This window comes from Cervus elaphus, chromosome 20 (assembly GCF_910594005.1).
Source record: "Cervus elaphus chromosome 20, mCerEla1.1, whole genome shotgun sequence".
NCBI lineage: Eukaryota > Metazoa > Chordata > Mammalia > Artiodactyla > Cervidae > Cervus > Cervus elaphus.
Window position 1 is genome coordinate 47,941,126 of NC_057834.1, and position 17,501 is coordinate 47,958,626.

The 17,501-nt window shown below is 43.7% G+C and overlaps 1 protein-coding gene across 3 annotated transcripts in view; it reads right to left on the reverse strand.

The window, feature by feature from the left end:
* Positions 1 to 6,956: 6,956 nt before the first annotated feature.
* HAO2 (hydroxyacid oxidase 2) overlaps positions 6,957 to 17,501 on the reverse strand; it is a 30,169-nt gene continuing 19,624 nt past the window's right edge. For all 3 annotated transcript variants that reach the window (XM_043878219.1, XM_043878220.1, XM_043878221.1), the window contains 3 exons: positions 13,579 to 13,737; positions 12,934 to 13,003; positions 6,957 to 8,289 (listed from right to left, as the gene is read on the reverse strand). In XM_043878219.1, coding sequence (XP_043734154.1) covers positions 8,234 to 8,289; positions 12,934 to 13,003; positions 13,579 to 13,737 — 285 coding nt within the window. In that variant the 3' untranslated portion in view covers positions 6,957 to 8,233. The remainder of the gene's footprint in view (positions 8,290 to 12,933; positions 13,004 to 13,578; positions 13,738 to 17,501) is intronic.

A 17,501-nucleotide genomic window follows, 5' to 3' on the forward strand; every position in this document is an offset into this window, starting at 1 on the left:
GGAAGAAAAGCTATGGCAAACCTAGATAGCATATTAAAAAGCAGAGACATTACTTTGCTAATAAAGGTCCACCTAGTCAAAGCTATGGTTTTTCCAGTAATCCTGTATGGGTGTGAGAGTTGGACTCTAAAGAAGACTGAGCACCAAAGAATTGATGCTTTTGAGCTGTGGTGTTGGAGAAGACTCTTGAGAGTCCCTTGGACTGAAAGGAGGTCAAACCAGTTAATCCTAAAGGAAATCATCCCTGAATATTCATTGGAAGGACTGATGCTGAAGCTGAAGCTCCAATGATTTGGCCACCTGATGCGAAGAGCTGACTCATTAGAAGAGACCATGATGCTGGGAAAGGTTGAAGGCAGGAGGAGAAGGTGATGACAGAGGATGAGATGGTTTGGCATCACTGACTCAATGGACATGAGTTTGAGCAAGCTGAGAGATGGTGATGGATAGGGAAGTCTGGTGTGCTGCAGTCCATGGGGTCACAAAGAGTCAGACATGACTGAGAGACTGAACAACGACAAGTTGGTTAGGTTGTGATAAAATCCTAGTATGTGAGGGTCTGGTAAAGTGGTTTCTCTTGAGGGCATGCTCCTGTTCAATCACTCAGTCATGTCCGACTCTTTGTGACCCGCATGGACTGTAGTCTGCCAGGCTCCTCTGTCCATGGGATTAAATCAGCAAGAATACTGGAGTGTCTTGCCGTTTCCTCCTCTAGGATATCTTCCTGACCTAGGGATCCAACCCGCATCTCCTGGGCTCCTGCATTGGCAGGCTCTTTACCACCGAGTCATCTGGGAAGTCCCTCTTGAGGGCAGGCCTAGTTAAGAACAGAACGTACTATTGGGACTTCCCTGGTGGTCCAGTGGCTAAGACTCCAGGCTCCCAATGAAAGGGGCCTGGGTTTGATCCTTGGTCAGGGAACTAGATCCTGCATGCTGCAACTACAACCCACTGCAGCCAAATAAATAAATAATAAATATTTAAAAAAAAAAAGAACAGAATTCACTGGAGTGCTTCAAAATGGTTGCTTTCCCCTCCCAGTGGGAGCTCTGTGGGATTTTTCTCTGATATTCAGTGTGAGAGCCTAGTAGAGCTCCTGTTGGTAAAACAAAAGTATGGGGCAGGGGCTCCCCTGACTGTTTCCTCCTGGAATTTTTAATTCTCAGATTTGTCCACACTGAGCCTCCAGCTATTCATCAGTTGCAGTTCAGATTTTCTAATGTCAGGGCTGGTTTTCATGGACGCTTCTGCTCATGGATTTCTGCTCAGACAAATTATAGTCCTCTGTTTCTGCTAGTTCTTCCAATCTGAGGGACTGTGTTGTGCCCTATGACCTCACTTTTCTGAAGGAACTAGAGGAGCTGTCGATTTTTCAGTTTGTTCAACATTTTGCTTGTTTTGGGGATGGACTGGCAACTTCCAAGCTCCCTATATCCTATATTGGGAATCAGAAGTCCCCTGTAGTGTTTAATTTTCACAGTGAGACTCCAAAGAGATTGGTATTATTATTTAGTAGAAGAAGCAAAAGATATTTTGGGTCTTGCTAAGCATCTTGAAGACAGTGGAGTCAGAATCTGAATCCAGATAGCCTGACCCTGGAGTGACTCAAAAGCTGATCCTCTCTATCAGAACACATTGCTTTTCTTTTACATACTCAGTGTTCTGTTCAGTTGTTGAAACTTTCTAGTGGGGAGGTTTTCTCTGCCTTCTTTACAAATGCATTCTAGTGTATGACATCTTTGGGCTTCCCAAGTAGCACTAGTGGTAAAGAACCCACCAGCAATGCAGGAGACATAAGAGACGCAGGTTGAATCCCTGGGTTGGGAAGATCCCCTGAAGGAGGGCATGGCATCCCACTCCAATATTCTTGCCTGGAGACTCCCATGGACAGAGGAGTCTGGTGGTCTACGTCTGTAGGGTCACAAAGAGTTGGACACAACTGAAGAGAGTGAATACGTAGGCACGTAGGACATCTCTAGAGGCCAAGAAGTCCCTTCTGATGTTTCATATGTATCCCTCCATGTAACTGAGGACATTCTGTTGTCCACAGTTCTGATGCGTTGGACACTATCTTTATAACATCTTTGCCCATATCCCTTTGAATCTTAGATCCATCCCTCTGAGTCCAGAAGGAAAAGCAACTCAGAAAATAACACAGACATGTGTCCAGGACTGAAAAAAGAGTACAGTTATCACCCAAGTAGATGTGCCCAGGGAGAACTTACACCAGATTCTCTCGTAAAGTAAGCAAACTCCATTATCTGCACACCAAATTACCTTCATGCCATATGCTATTATGATTTGTTTCTCTCTTACCCCAAACCAGTCTGGACAACTCAGTCAAGATCCCAGCTGGTGATTTCAGGACTGAAGAGGCTTCCTGGCCATCGTGCCTACTTAGAAGGGGTAGTCGGCAGTGTACCCTGTAATAAGTACAGTTATTACAGAGAAACTTGGCCAGTTTTACTGCATGTTCATCAGCCAGCTGGATAATCTTAATATGAAAATAAAATCTGATTTATGAGATTGTGGTGAGGTGGCTAGGGGAGTGGATGTTCTACCAGTGATTTCTCTGGTTTCAAACCTTACTGTCAAGGCTGTCTATTTATTCTCTTGGACCACGAAGGGCAATGTGGTACTGCAATATTCTCATCTGGTTTCTGACATAAGAGAATCATGAGACCAGAGTCACAGACTTAACACAAATTGGAAGAGACTTCAACAAGTGGTATCTGAGGCATAGTTCTGTGATCTAGAAGTGGAATTCTAGAGAGTGAATTTCTAGAAAGTGCAGTAAGTCCCAGGGGATGCAATGCTGACTCGTAATGGGCGACGGGGATATGGGGGCAGAGGAACAGGGCAGAGAAGAGCAAAGTCCATCTAGACATGATGTGGCTGGGCTGTCCAGTTCTCTCAGGAGTCTCCCCAAAGCCTTTCTACTGGCGGAGACCATGTTCTTGGGGACCCCTGTGTAAGAGATTATTTTTAAGACTTTAATCTCTTTAGTTGGTTGAGCACTCTATTGAGAAAGCCTACATCTATCAAGGAAAACTAAAATATGAGTGCAATAAAGGTCTCTCCTTTCTCACTTATTGGTCAAGAACTGATGCCTGTGTGCATGCTTGGTCTCTCAGTCATGTCCGACACTTGGCAACCCCAGGCTCCTCTGTCCATGGGATTATCCCGTCAAGAATACTGGAGTGGGTTGCCATTTCCTCTTCTTGGGGATAGTCCCAACCCAGGGATCGAACCCTTGTCTCCTGCATTGTCAGGTGGATTCTTTACACCTGGGAAGCCCCCCAAGGACTGATACAGTCTATTTTGATTAGTTTCCGGAGTCCCCGAAGCTCTTGTCTGAAAACTCTCTTTTCACTACCTCTCCTGGAGGTCAGCGTGCTACACAGAATAGGCATACTTAATGCGCCCTTAGGTTCTGTAGCGTCCTAGGTCATAAGCACAAATGTTTAGGCTTTCTCTTGCTTTTCTGTTCTCTCATGTCTTTGGTCTTGGCTCTGTGAACTAAAGTAAAAAAAATTCCTGAAGATTCCTGCAGCAGTGTGTGAATTAGTCTACACTATGACCACCCCTGCACCATCACCCTTTTAGATCCTGTGAGCGTTCCCCATGTTTCTTCTCCAATCTGCGTGTTGAGGGCCTTCTTCAAACCCATGGTCATTTGGGCCTCCTATCCCACTGCTGTGCATCTGTGATCTCTGTGTCAGCCAGGCAGGTGCCCTTGGACGTGGCACTTACTTACTATGTCCCTAAACTTTGAGCACAAGCACCTATTCTTGCTGCCAAGTTAAGACCCTTCCTTGCCTCAAACTGACCATGAGCCTGACAATGAAGGAGCCAATTTTAACTTTTAATTGAATAAAAACATAGGGTCTAGCACAAGGGTCATGGTCAATTACCTTTTTCCTTTTAAAACCCATTAACAATGTCATCTAACTCACTCTCCTGGGCCTCTTTTCAAAGACCACAATTCTATAAAGAGGCTACTGCTCTTTAAGTATTCTAACTACAGTAACTTTTCTTTCCTTCTTTCATCTGGTTCATCTGTTCTGCCCTGTCTGATAGATAGGGAGTATGATTTTTGTTGGGGAATATTTTATGTGGACAGCTCTCTCTCCAGAGTCCAAATTTCCACAGTTATATCATAAAGATATAGTACAAAAAAATAGAGCTATTTCAGTCATTCCTGATCTGCCCTTTAAAGATCTTTTATTCAGAGAAGAATCAAAGGAATTGAAGATTTGGGAGTCTGGGTGTTCACATCTCCTAAATATACCCCAGTATAGGCAAACAAGATTCTCTAATGCCACCATAGTTCAATTTCTCTTTACAAATATATAGGTGGCATATATGCCATACCTTTGGGTTAGGCAGATGGTTAGAGCATTAACAGTTATGATCAGGGAGGCTACCACAGGACTGCTTTCTCTTTCCATGTTCCCCATGCTATCTAATGTTCCCTTGACCTTGGTTATATGGGATAATCTGGGCAACAGGGGACCTTTGTTACGTCAGGAGTTCATGCAGAAAAGCGTCGGCCTAGGAATGATAGGAGACTTTCCATGTCTGTTGGCTTAGATACTGTCTGATTCAGCTTCTTTCTGTTGCTAACTGTGTTCCCTCTGGGACCAGTATATTTCTCCATATATGGCGATGCAGTTTGATTTAGCTTTGTCTTTTTGGATTAATTCATTTAACACATATTTATTGAAAGCCTTCCATGGAGCTGGGCCTGGTTCATGCTCTGGGAATGAAGAGGTGACCACAGCTGATAAAGGGTGCTGTGCTGGTGCAAATGAGTAATAAACAAAGGATAAGTTAATTGCCAGTTGTATTAAGTGCTGGGAGGGGAAAACACAGGGTGATGTGATGAGTAAAGGAGAGACTATTCTAGATGGGATGGTCAGGGAACTCTCATCTGATTGGGGTGGTGACATTTAAGTGTAGTTAGTTGCTCAGTCTTGTCTGACTCTTTACAACCCCATGGACTGTAGCCTGCCAGACTCCTCTGTCCATGGGATTCTCCAGGCAAGAATACTGGAGTGGGTTGCCATTCCCTTCTGCAGGGCATCTTCCCAATCCAAGGACTGCACTCAGGTCTTCTGCATTGAAGGCAGATTCTTTACCGTCTGAGCTAAGCTGAGATCTAACTATAGGGAAAGAGCCAGTCATGGGAAGAGAATGGGGAAGGACATTTTATGTAGAGGGAATAATAAAGATGAAAGTCCAGAGGCAAGAGTTTTACTTGTTTAAGAAACAGAGATGCAGATGTAGAGAATGGACTTGTGGACACAGAGGGGGAAGGAGAAGGTGGGATGAGCTGAGAGAGTAGCGTTGAAATACATACATTACCATGTGTAAAATAGGTAGCTGGTGGGAAGCTGCTGCAATAGCACAGGGAGCTCAGCCTTGTGCTCAGTGATGACCCAGAGGGGTGGGACGGGGTGGAAGTGGGTGGGAGGGAGGTCCAAGAGGGAGGGGATATGAGTATACTTACAGCTGATTGACTTTGTCGTACAGCAGAAACCAACCATTGTAAAGTGATTATCCTCCAATTAGAAATAAAAATAGATTTTATTTGAAAAAAAAAAAAGGAATAGAATGGACGCATTTTGGCTAAGGCATAATGAGGGAAGGGGAGAGTGAAGGCTGAGGGAAGAATCAGGAAGAACCAGATCATGCAATCTCCTGGAGAGCTGGTGCTCAGTGTAGAATTGATACTGAATGGAATAGGAAGCCATAGAAAAGCCTCAAACAGGTGAGGTATAGGATTTGCCTATCGAAGATCATTGCGTCCTGTCCCATCACTTCATGGCAAATAGATGGGGAAACAATGGAAACAGTGGCTGACTTTATTTTCTTGGGCTCCAAAATCACTGCAAATGGTGACTGCAGCCATGAAATTAAAACACTTGCTCCTTGAAAGAAAACCTATGACAAACCTAGACAGCATATTAAAAAGCAGAGACATTACTTTGCCTGTGAGGCGAGCAGAAGTAACGCAACTTAGATTAGGAGTAGGCCTTCCTACTATCAGGTAGCTTTCACTTAACAATGACCACTGTTTGCCAATTAGGACCAATTAGCTTTCACCGATGTTTGCCAATTAGGAAATTAGGAATGGGGCGGAAACCCCCAGGAAAGTTCCGCGCGCGCGAAAGTATTGACCAATGAAATTGCTTTGCAAACGTGTAACCAATCTGCTTCTCACCCTGTAAATTTGTGTAACAGCTTGGGCTCGGGGCTCTCTGACCCGCACCACTGCGTTGGTTGCGGGCGGAGAGTCCTGGCTCGAGTCAGTAATAAACTTCCCTTCCTGCGAGTTGCATTGTCTTGGAGGCCTTCTCTCTTTCCGCTTGGGGATTCGGACATCGGGCATAACATGCCAACAAAGGTTTGTCTAGTCAAAGCTATGGTTTTTCCAGTAGTCATGTATGGATGTGAGAGTTGGACCATAAAGAACGCTGAGTGCCAAAGAATTGATGCTTTTGAATTATGGTGTTGGAGAAGACTCTTGAGAGTCTCTTGGGCTGCAAGGAGATCCAACCAACCAGTCCATCCTAAAGGAGATCAGTACTGAATAATCATTGGAGGGACTGATGCTGAGGCTGAAGCTCCAATACTTTGGCCACCTGATACAAAGAGCCCACTCATTAGAAAGGACCCTGATGCTAGGAAAGATTGAAGGCATTAGAAGGGGACAACAGAGAATGAGGTGGTTGGACGGCATCACCAACTTGATGGACATGAGTTTAAGCAAGCTCCGGGAGTTGGTGATGGACAAGGAAGGCTGGCATGCTGCAGTCCATGGGCTTGCAAAGAGCTGGACATGACTGAATGACTGAATTAGGCACTAAACTAGTAGGATTTGCTTTACTTAAAAAAGTCAATGATTGTCGTGTAGAAAACAGACTATAACAAGGACCAAGATAGAACATGAATGCCAGTTATGAAATTATCAATATTTATTTAGGATATTGAGAATTTATCCTTAACTTCCTTGATGTCTTCAAGTGTTAGATCTTATTCAGCCAAGTGCCCCTGCTCTAGAAGTCTATTCTTGCTGACTGCTGTTCTGGGGGGTTTTTATTCTGATAGAGCATTTATTCATTTTCCCATCTCTCCTTTCACCCTTTTCAGTCCATCCACCCATCTATCCATCCTACAAATGTTTACTGAGATGCTGCTATATGCCAAACCCAGTACCAAGCATACAGTTTCTTGCTCAGAGACATGTAAAGTCTATTTACGGAGAGAGACAAATAAACATAACACATTATAATAAGGATTGTAATAGTATAATGTGCAAAGCACAATAGGAAACCTTTAGCAAGTAGCCAGGTAAAAATAGGTGATATTTGAATAAGATCTTAAAAGATAAACAGGAATTTGCCAAATAATAATCATAAAAGCTACTAGCTCTTTCTTTTTTAAGAGGAATTTTTTCAAGTTTTATTTATGTATTTTAATTTTTGGCCACATCCTGCAGCATGTGGGAACTTAATTCCCCCACCATAGCTTGAACCCACACCCCCTACATTAGAAGGTGAAGTCTTAACCACTGGGCCACCAGGGAAGTCCAAAAGCTACTCTTTCTTAAACTTAGGGGCTAAGCATTGTGCTCTGAACTTTATGTTATCTCTCTTAATCTTTCTCCCAACCTAATAGGCTAGGTATTATAAATCTCATTTTATACACAAAGACTTGGAAGAACAGAGATCAAAAAACATCCCCAAGCCTCACAGCTTGTCAGTAACAGTCCTGGTAATCTTATGTCTGTATGACTCCAAAGCTTATGTTTTTAACTATATTGTTTCTCTATTGTCTACAGATAGGAGTATGATTTTTGTTGGGGAATATTTTATATGTATAGCTCTTCCGTTCTCGGGTACAGATTTCCATAGTTATTTCATAGAAACATAGTATATTCAAATAGTTTTAATCACTAGCTATTTCAGCCATTGCTGATCTGCTCTTTTAAGATCTCTGCTTTCAGAGGAGGATTTCGGGCAAGAGAGCAACATATACAAGGCAGTGAGGCAAAGAAGAGCATTGGCATATTTGAGGGAGATCAGGGATTTGGGGTGAAGTGGTTGAGGGTGCAGGAGTAAGCTGCTGGCCAGGATGGGACTGAGGCAAGAGGGCGTCACACACCCTACTGTGATTTTGTCTTCCTCCTGTGGGCAAACTCTGCAGTCAGGCCATCGGTTCTCTATCTTTACAATCTGGAGAACTGGATCAGGTCCTGATTGATCTCAGCAACCGATCGGCAACCTAAAAAAAAAAAAAAAAATGTAGTTTAAAAGCTCATTTCTCTGAAACCTCAGTCGCCACCCCACCATGGGGATAGAAACAAGCCTTGAGCCTTGTCCTCACCCTGATAAGATGTTATATGTACAGAACATATCCCGTAATTCTGATTACACTGGGGATTGTTCTATGAGCCTGTGCCTGTGTCCTCTTTTAAAACAGCCATGGCAAAATGGCACGGTAAAAACATAAAAACAGTATTTCAACTTTTTGAAAAGTCAGTTTGTGTGCAGTGAAAACACCTGACTTTTATTGCCATCCAGATAAACCTTGGGGCTTTCCTGGTAGCCCAGAGGTAAAGAATCCGCCTGCAATGCAGGGAATGTCGGTTCGATCCCTGGGTCAGGAAGATCCCCTGGAGGGGGAAATGACAACCCATTCCAGTGTTCTTGCCTGCAGAATCCCATGGTCAGAGGAGCCTGGCGGCTATATTCCATGGGTCACAAAAGAGTCAGACATGACGGAGGCAACTGCGTACACTTTGGATAAGCCTTCAGGACACAGGAAGGATCAGTCAGGAAGGATGAGGGCTCAAGGAAAGCAGACAAGATGGGGTGAATGTTTCATACAACTGTCTTCTAAAAAAAAGTTTTAAAGCAGAATATCTTTCTTTAGTGGAGGATCTTAATTAAAATGCAAAACTGGACTGTCATAGAGATGAGACACAGGAATTGAAGAGAGTGACTCCAGATAAGACGACAAAAGAGAAGGGAGAAAGAGGTAATGTCAGTTGCAGAATTGTGGACTCAAGAAAATTCACCGGTGATAAGAAGTTGAGTAAGACAACGTGTAATATTTCATAAGTTCTTCCCCATCTGTGATGTGTGTATGGTTATCTCCAAAAACCTAACTAGAAAATTGTGTTATTCACAGAGGTATATTAATGAGAGGCTCTTTTTCAAAAAATCGAAGCAGAGGAAAGAGTTGAGTTTTATGTCTGTGTTGATTATTTGTGTTTGTTTATTCACTAAATCATGTCTGAATCTTGCGACACTATGGACTGTAGCCCACCAGGCTCCTCTGTCCCATGGGATTATCCCAGGCAAGAATACTGGAGTGGGTTGCCATTTTCCTTCTCCAGGGGATCTTCCCAACCCAGGGATCAAACTCGTGTCTCCTGAATTGGCAGGCAGATTCTTTACTACTGAGCCACAAGGGAAGCCCCTGGTGTTGATGATAGGTGACAGGAATGGCAGGTGAAGGAGGCATAAATAACTCATAAAATGAACTAAGTCAGCAGAAGTGGGAATTTGGAGCCAGAGGTGCTCTCATCAGAAGTGACAATGATTTTGACAGCTCTGGGTTTCCACGGGGCAGACAGCTTTGGAGAGGGTAGATTTCCTCAAGGAGCACAGAGATGCCAAAATAGAAACTGCTGATACATTATAGTAGAAACAAATATTTAAGCTATGTAAAAATGTCTCAGTAGTTGCATCAAAGTGTGTGATACCATTTTGAGACACTTTGAAACATCTGTTCCCATTTAAGCCCTGGTACTATTTGTGTACTGTTCTATTTATCAGTATAAGCTCATTAGATGGAGTCTTGGTCCACATGGTACCAGGGACATTGCCTTGTTCTTGGTAGAGGTTCACTAAAGGTTTAAGAGTGAATTCATAATTACAATGTATTCTTGTTTTTTCATTGCTGTAAATTAGGAGGATATTCACACTAAAACACTTTAGCTAAATTAAAACAAAGTAGGTAATTTTGAGCAATAAAACTCAAGAAGATTCATATACTCTTCTGTTTCAGCCCCTGCCCCTTACAAGAGATGAGACCTAAGTGAGGTCTGTGCACACATGATTTATATGTACACAGTTTTGTTTTCCAAGGCAAATTGGGATTGTAACATTCCTATATATACAGTTTTGGCATATGGTCTCACAATTAGGAAAAGATGATTTCTAAGCTTATTTTGATTTCACAATAGTGCAAACAGGGTTCTCTTCTCAGGGCTGCGATGTCACAAGATCACAGAGGAAAAATGTCACACATCTCCAGGAGAATTAGGATAGAGAAGTCATATTGACTGATCACCTCCTGGGTGCTGGTTTTGTGTCATGCATCTTACATGCATTGTGCGTGGAAGGGCTAATCTTGGACTGCAAGGAGATCCAACCAGTCCATCCTAAAGGAGATCAGTCCTGGGTGTTCATTGGAAGGACTGATGCTGAAGCTGAAACTCCAATACTTTGGCCACCTGATGGGAAGAGCTGAGTCATTTGAAAAGACCCCGATGCTGGGAAAGATTGAGGGCAGGAGGAGAAGGGGACGACAGAGGATAAGATGGTTGGATGGCATCACCGACTCAATGGACATGGGGGTTTGGGTGGACTCTGGGAGTTGGTGATGGACAGGGAGGCCTGGCGTGCTGCGGTTCAAGGGATCGCAAAGAGTCGGACACAACTGAGTGACTGAACTGAACTGAACTGAATGTGAAACTCTGTGGGGTTTCACATTATGATTTTCTATTTGAGTGAGTTCCACCAAAAACACAGCCCTCCTCACCTGAGACCCCCTTCTCCCCAGGGACCAACTTGAGGAGTCTTTCCTGAGGGACCGATACTCACAGAGAATGCTGAGGGATGGCCTTCAGCCTAAGTTTTCTCTTCTTTCCCTTCTTCCCCAAACCTTCCTGCCCATCCCACATTTGGTTGTTGATTAGTCATTTTTTCTCTGCATTTAAACAATACTCTCATTGGAGAACAATTAGAAGGAAAGGAATGTAAAAAGTTAGGCATAAAAGTATTCATCATCCTGTTTTTTCTTTCTTTTTTTCCTGACCCCATTTAAAAAGAGTGCTCTCTACCCTCTATTTTAGAAAAAGATTTTCCAGCCTCTATTTCCATCCCAATGGTTGTTAAGTATAAACTTTTGGTGGAATAAAAAAGCTTTGTTATTGTGAATTCCCCCGCCAGGCTTCTGTTTTAAAAGTTCAGACATAGTATCACAAAGACAGGAGAAAATATTTGGGGGAGCAAGAGAAGTCACCTCAACCTCTTGGAATCTGCAGAAACTCCTAGATCTTCCCATCTCTCTCTCCCTCCCAAGGGCAAAAGACATCAACACAATATCTGTTCACATTTGTGCCCCCCTTGCCCTCACGGGAGAGACTTGGCAACCTTGGGTTATTTATTGACTTATCTTCATAGACATTGGCCCCAAATGGACAGTCCTGGTCCTTGATGTCTTAGTCCACTTCCTCCTTTTTTTTCCTATTAATCTACTCATTTGAAAGGGACTGGCATTAATGCTGGTCTAAGTTTTCTAGCTTATACTACTTAAGCCCAAAAGGCTGAGGTTACAGCCCCAAGGAACACTATGTAGCTTGGATGCTGAGTACAAGATACTTGTCTAAATAGCTCATGAAAACCAGACTAGAAAAGACCTGGACACCTTGCCTTGTGCCTGGCAGATGGCAGACACTTGGTAGCATCATCTGTGGAAACAAGTCAATGGCACAAAAATGGTCTTAACTCCTCTTCAGAGCTCTTGATTCATTATTTTGTTACTTCTGGAGGAAGTTTCTGTTATTACCAAATTTTAGAATTGAGGCATGAATGGAGGTCTTATTTGGGTTTATCTTGTCTGCTTCTCACATTATAATCTATTACCATCTACAGCAGACAAAGACAATCAGAGACAGAGCTACTGATGACTGGCATTTGGGCGGCCAATTTTGTTTGAGACAGCTCCAAGCATTTTAGGACATTTAGCATCCTTGACCCCTGAGTACTGAATACCTCCAACACCAACCCTGCATCACTGTGCCAATGAGAAAAAAAGATAAGCCACCCCCCACCCCCAAAACAAATGATTCTGAAGAGGGAAGTTACCATCATTAGCCGAGAATCACTATTTCACAGGATCACTGGATTCCAGTGATCACATGGACTTGCTGAACACATGTAAGTTTTTATGAGCACTACTTTACAGTCATCTCAGTTTTGCCTGACACCTGCCTGTGTAACTTTGAGACATTCGAGTTTGTCTTGCTGACTGTGGTTACCCAGGATGATGTTTCTCCTTCTCTCTGTTCTGTCATCCTGCTTGCTTCCAACTCCCCAGCTCCTCCATGCTTTCCCCGTGACTTAATTTCTCTACTCTTCACAATCCATGAATCTCACTTAAAGTTCACCCCCAGAACTACATCTGACAAGTTTGATGGGATCTGAGCAGGCCAGAGAGAAATGGGACCCTCTTTACCACAATCTGAAATTGCACTTGCTTTTGTAGCAGATGTATCACATTCTGAGTTTATGCTTGACCGGCTCAGATGGTAGAGAATCCGTCTGTAATGCAGGACACTCAGGTTCAATCCCTGGGTCGGGAAGATCCCCTGGAGAAGGAAATGGCTGCCCACTCCAGTGCTCTTGCCTGGGAAATCCCACGGACAGAGGAACCTGGTGGGCTTACAGTCCACGGGGTCACAAAGAGTCAGACCTGACTGAGCAACTAACACTTTCATTCCACTTTTGTCTCGGGCATTTCCTCTGCGCCCTCTCTGGGTTTGGGGGAGGCAAGTGAGAAGGAAGGACCCGAGCTTCTGTTCTTTAGACGGCCTGCTTTCAGTTCTGAGTTAGGAAAAGAATGGTAAAAACTTACCTGTCAGGGTCATGGAAGTGTGGAATTCATTTTTTAAAATATCCAAAACTTCCTTAACACCATGTTCACCCTGCTCATAAGACAGAGAAGAGAGGAGACAACAGAGAGGTGTGAAGGGACGTCCTGACCACAGGCTGAGTTTCAACACTAAGTGAGGGGACTTCCCTGGTGGTCCCTGGAAGACTCCATGCTGTCAACGCAGGGGGCCTGGGTTCCATCCTTTGTCAGGAAACTAGATCCCATACACCTTGAGTTCGTGTGCTTCCACTAAAGAACCCATATGCCACAACAGAACTGAAGATCCTGCATGCTGCAACTAAGACCTGGCGCAGCAAAGTAAATACACATTAAAAAGTATTTCTAAGTGAGCTCAGAGCTGTGGTGGGGAGGATGGGGGCTATCTGTGAAATTTGAACTATTTTGGGGATAAAGGAAAGCAAAGAGGAAAATGGTGGGTATGAGAGCTCTTGAAAATTTACAACATGCTGTGGAAGAAGTGTGGAGGGGCAGGCGAGGTGTCACCGTCCTTCAGGATCTGTGGCACCCCCCAAAACTGGTTAAACTTGGGGGTTAAACCACAGAAGCACATGGAAACAAACGAGAAGTGGGGTGCCTTCCGGTTGGTTTTCACTTTACCACTCTCACCTTGTAAGCAAGACCCCACAGGATGGGTCTCCCCACAAAAACGCACTTAGCCCCGAGGGCTAGAGCCTTCAGCACATCGTTGCCAGTCCGGATCCCACCATCCAGGTACACTTCAACCTTCCCTTTCACAGCGGCCACCACTTCTGTCAGGGCATCGATCTGAAAACAAGAGACAAGTGTGGCTCGAGGGACTTGCCTTTGGACTCTCAGGGAGTCTGGGGACAGCACTGCCCCCCGGGCTTGGCTGGCTCCAGGAGGTCTAAGCTGGGGCAATGCCTCATGGCTCCATGCATGAGGCTGCAGGTGCTGTCAAAGCAGAGTAGCTACATTCCCAAGGCCCAGGGACTCTTTCCAGGCTACCCCCTCCTGCCATTTCCTGCTCTGACAGAGTTCAGGTGTTTACAGCTTGGAAGAAACTCTTGGTATCTCTTAACATCCCCAAGGGAGCATTTTCCACTTGTAGTGTTTGCTTTTGTGTGCTGAGTCACTCAGTTGCACCTGACTCTTTACTGCCCCGTGACTGTAGCCCTCCAGGCTCCTCTGTCCATGGGATTTTCCAGACAAGAATACTGGAGCAGGTTGCCATGCCCTCCTCCAGGGGATCTTCCCAGCCCAGGGATTGAACCCAGGTTTCTTGTTTTTCCTGCATTGGTAGGGAGATTCTTTAGCACTAGTGTCTCCTGTTCTTTTTATTTCATTTCATTTTTTACAAGCATTTTATATTGGGGTATAGCCAATTAGCAATGTTGTGATAGTTTCAAGTAGACAGCAAAAGGATTCAGCTATACATGTATCTGCTCACCCCCAAACTCCCCTCCCATCCAGGCTGCACACATTTTAATGTTCTTCATTTTAAAGAAAATTTTGATTTGATCCTCTTCCACCTTCTCTGCTTCTAAGGTGGAACGATTAGAAATGTTCCCCATTGCTGAAGCCCTAAGTCTTTTTGGCAAAACAAGTGTGATCAACAGTGACCCTAGTGTCTGAACCACAGCCTGTTCCATGTAACTGGGCTGTAACTTATTCCTGACACAACACATTTGAGCTACTTGTTCCTAACTCCCTTACGGGTTATCTGAGACGGGGGATAGAAAGGCAGCACTGACATTGTAAGGGCAGGGCTGAAGCGTTAGAAAGACAAAACAAAAAATGCCTGATCACTCTGGCCGCCTCTCTCCATTGGATCTTTTCTCCTAGCTTTTCTCTTTCATTCCCAGCTGTGTGGTCAACAGGCCTGTGGACATAAGGTGCCCCAGATTGAGCTATGTTCCTGGGTACCTCCAAGTCTGTAAGAAGTGAGGGCAGAGTCTGGGGGGAGGGTCCTGCAGGAAAAGTTTCTGGACCTGCCTCAGGGCTCCTGTTCTGTCTCTTTGAGGAATGACTGAAGAGGAGTAGAATCTGCAGCGGAAGGAGTGGGTTGAATTCTGCCCAAATGAGATCCTTTGGTGAGAGTGAGCAGATTATGAAATCAGGGAGGAAAGAAGCTTTGTATTTTCCAAGTGGATGGGTGAATTGAACATTTTGTTAACATACATGTGAAGACTGGAGAGAATGTGCATCTAAATCAGGGTATTTTTACAGTCCCACCATGGTATTATTTGGAACATTTCTACAAAAGGCTCAATAGCTGTGGCACTTGGGCTTAGTTGCTCTGCGGCCTGTGGGATCTTCCTGATCCAGGGATCGAGCCCATGTCTCCTGTATCGGCATGCTGTGAGAAAGAAAGAAATGTACTTGTGCAAACTCTTCTGCACTGTGCACTTAGTTGCTCAGTTGTGTCTGACTCTTTGCGACCCCATAAACTGCACCCTGCCAGCCTCCTCTGTCCATGGGGATTCTCCAGGCAAGTATACTGGAATGGGTAGCCATGCCCTCCTCCAGGGGATCTTCCAAACCCAGGGATTCAACCCAGATCTCCCTCATTGCAGGGGGATTCTTTACTGTCTGAGCTACCAGGGAAGCCCTTCTAGTGAGCCATATTGGACAATGGAACTGGCAGTAGTTTAAGAAACACAATAGGGGGTGAATTTCAGACTAGGGTTCATTCAGTATGGCTTGAGAGTTAGCTTTTGATAAGCCACAGTAGGGCATTCATTAGAGCCTTCTGGGGACAAAAGCTAGCTTTCCCCTGGTTCTGGAAGGAAGCACAGGAGTGTTAGATATGGAACATTACAGAGATGGATTATCACTGAGACAGTCACACCCCTCACAAGGAGGGACTGTGTTGAGAAGGGTGGGCGACTTACCCCAGGCACAAAATTTAAAGGGTGTCAAAAATATAAAGAATATTTGAGTACAATGTTTACAAAAATCAAATGGCAAACTTTGACCTGCAAGCTGGGGGCTTGTTTTTATAAATAAAGCTTTATTGGAACCAGGGCCAGGGTTACAGTGAAATGAGTGAGGCAACATTATGCAAGTGCAGGATCAGATCCTATCTTTATTAAAACTGTTGCTATTCACTGTGGATTTTTCTGCACTAATTTTTATTTTTCAAATAGTGCATGAAACTATTATTCCTAATTCAGTTTTTCTGGCATGTTCTTGAATTTTGAGCCAAGGGTGGGCCTCTCACTAGCCTCCCACTAATCTTGGTACTGTCCCTGGATGACCTTGGGTTTGGCTGTTAGGTCAGAGGGCTTGGGAGAACAGCGCATTGATCAGTGTGATGGGGCAGAAGAAACTCTTCTTGTTCTGGCACCTGCCTTCATCACTGCTTATTCTTTATTGAGGAATTGCAGTGGGAAAATTAGTGGGCCACTTATCCCCACTCCTTTCTCAGAACTCCCTGAGGGAGCAAGACTAGCTAAACTGATTAATGAGAGACAGCCGATTGTATAATGTTCTATTGGTGTTATTTCAAAAGTCAGCATTCTATTCTGTTTGCTGCTGGTTGGTGAGGGGCTCTTTGCTTTCTGTTCCTATTGTCAGCACAGTTGGGTCAGCTGGGGACCTGCTATGCTCTGCACCCTCTATCCCGTCAATTACTGGATGCGTGAGAGATGGCTTTATGGTATCCTTGCAGGAGTTGGGTGAGAGAGCTCAGAGCATGTTCTGAAGGCCTACATTCTCCTAAAGTCTTAGGTCAAGAGTTGGGGTGGGAAGTAGGAGGCTTGACCATTCCCTGTAGTTCAATCCGTGCTTGTTTGCTATGAGGTAGAACCTGGCAGAGAGGAGGAGGCCAGTGATCGGCATTTGAAACCTCCAAGTTTCATAAGCCTTGAAATGTATAAACTGGCTGATGTAGCTTTTTCTATTTCCTGTAATTCTTTTTAAAGGGGAAATTGAGAATGTGCTGAAGATTTCAGGATGGTCACTGATGTATTGTTTAAAAGACCAAACCCTTGGAAGCAATCCAGATGTTCAACAATAGGAAGTTGGTTGTATAAATTGTCCATTCATACTATACACCATTAAAAACAAAAAAAAGCAAATTTATTGAAGTAAAATGATGCTCTTGATATATTGATAAATGAAGAGAAGAAAATTACACAATATCATATATAGTTTTCAAACCTAAAATGTTATATTTACACTAAATTGCTTATCAAACTATTGTCATAAATAGCAATGATTTTTATCTTAATTCTTTTTGTTTAGGTATATTTTACAATTTACTTGCAGTGAATATGTCATACTTAAAAGACAAAAAAAAAAAAAAACTTAAGAGGAAAAAAAACTCACTTCCATTTCTCAGAATGAGTCAAGCAGCATAGAATCCCTTGAAAAAATACAAGGTATCAATCTCCATGAACATCAATGAACTTCCTTTAAAAATTCTTTCCCTGCCTCCCTGCTTTTCATTTTCTTTCCCCAGACTCCATCTCTAGTGGACAAATTCATAAGTTAGGGAAAAATTTAGACTGTCTTGGATTTTTAGCAAAGGATTCATAGGGCATTTTAAAGTTTTACTGTGAAAGTTA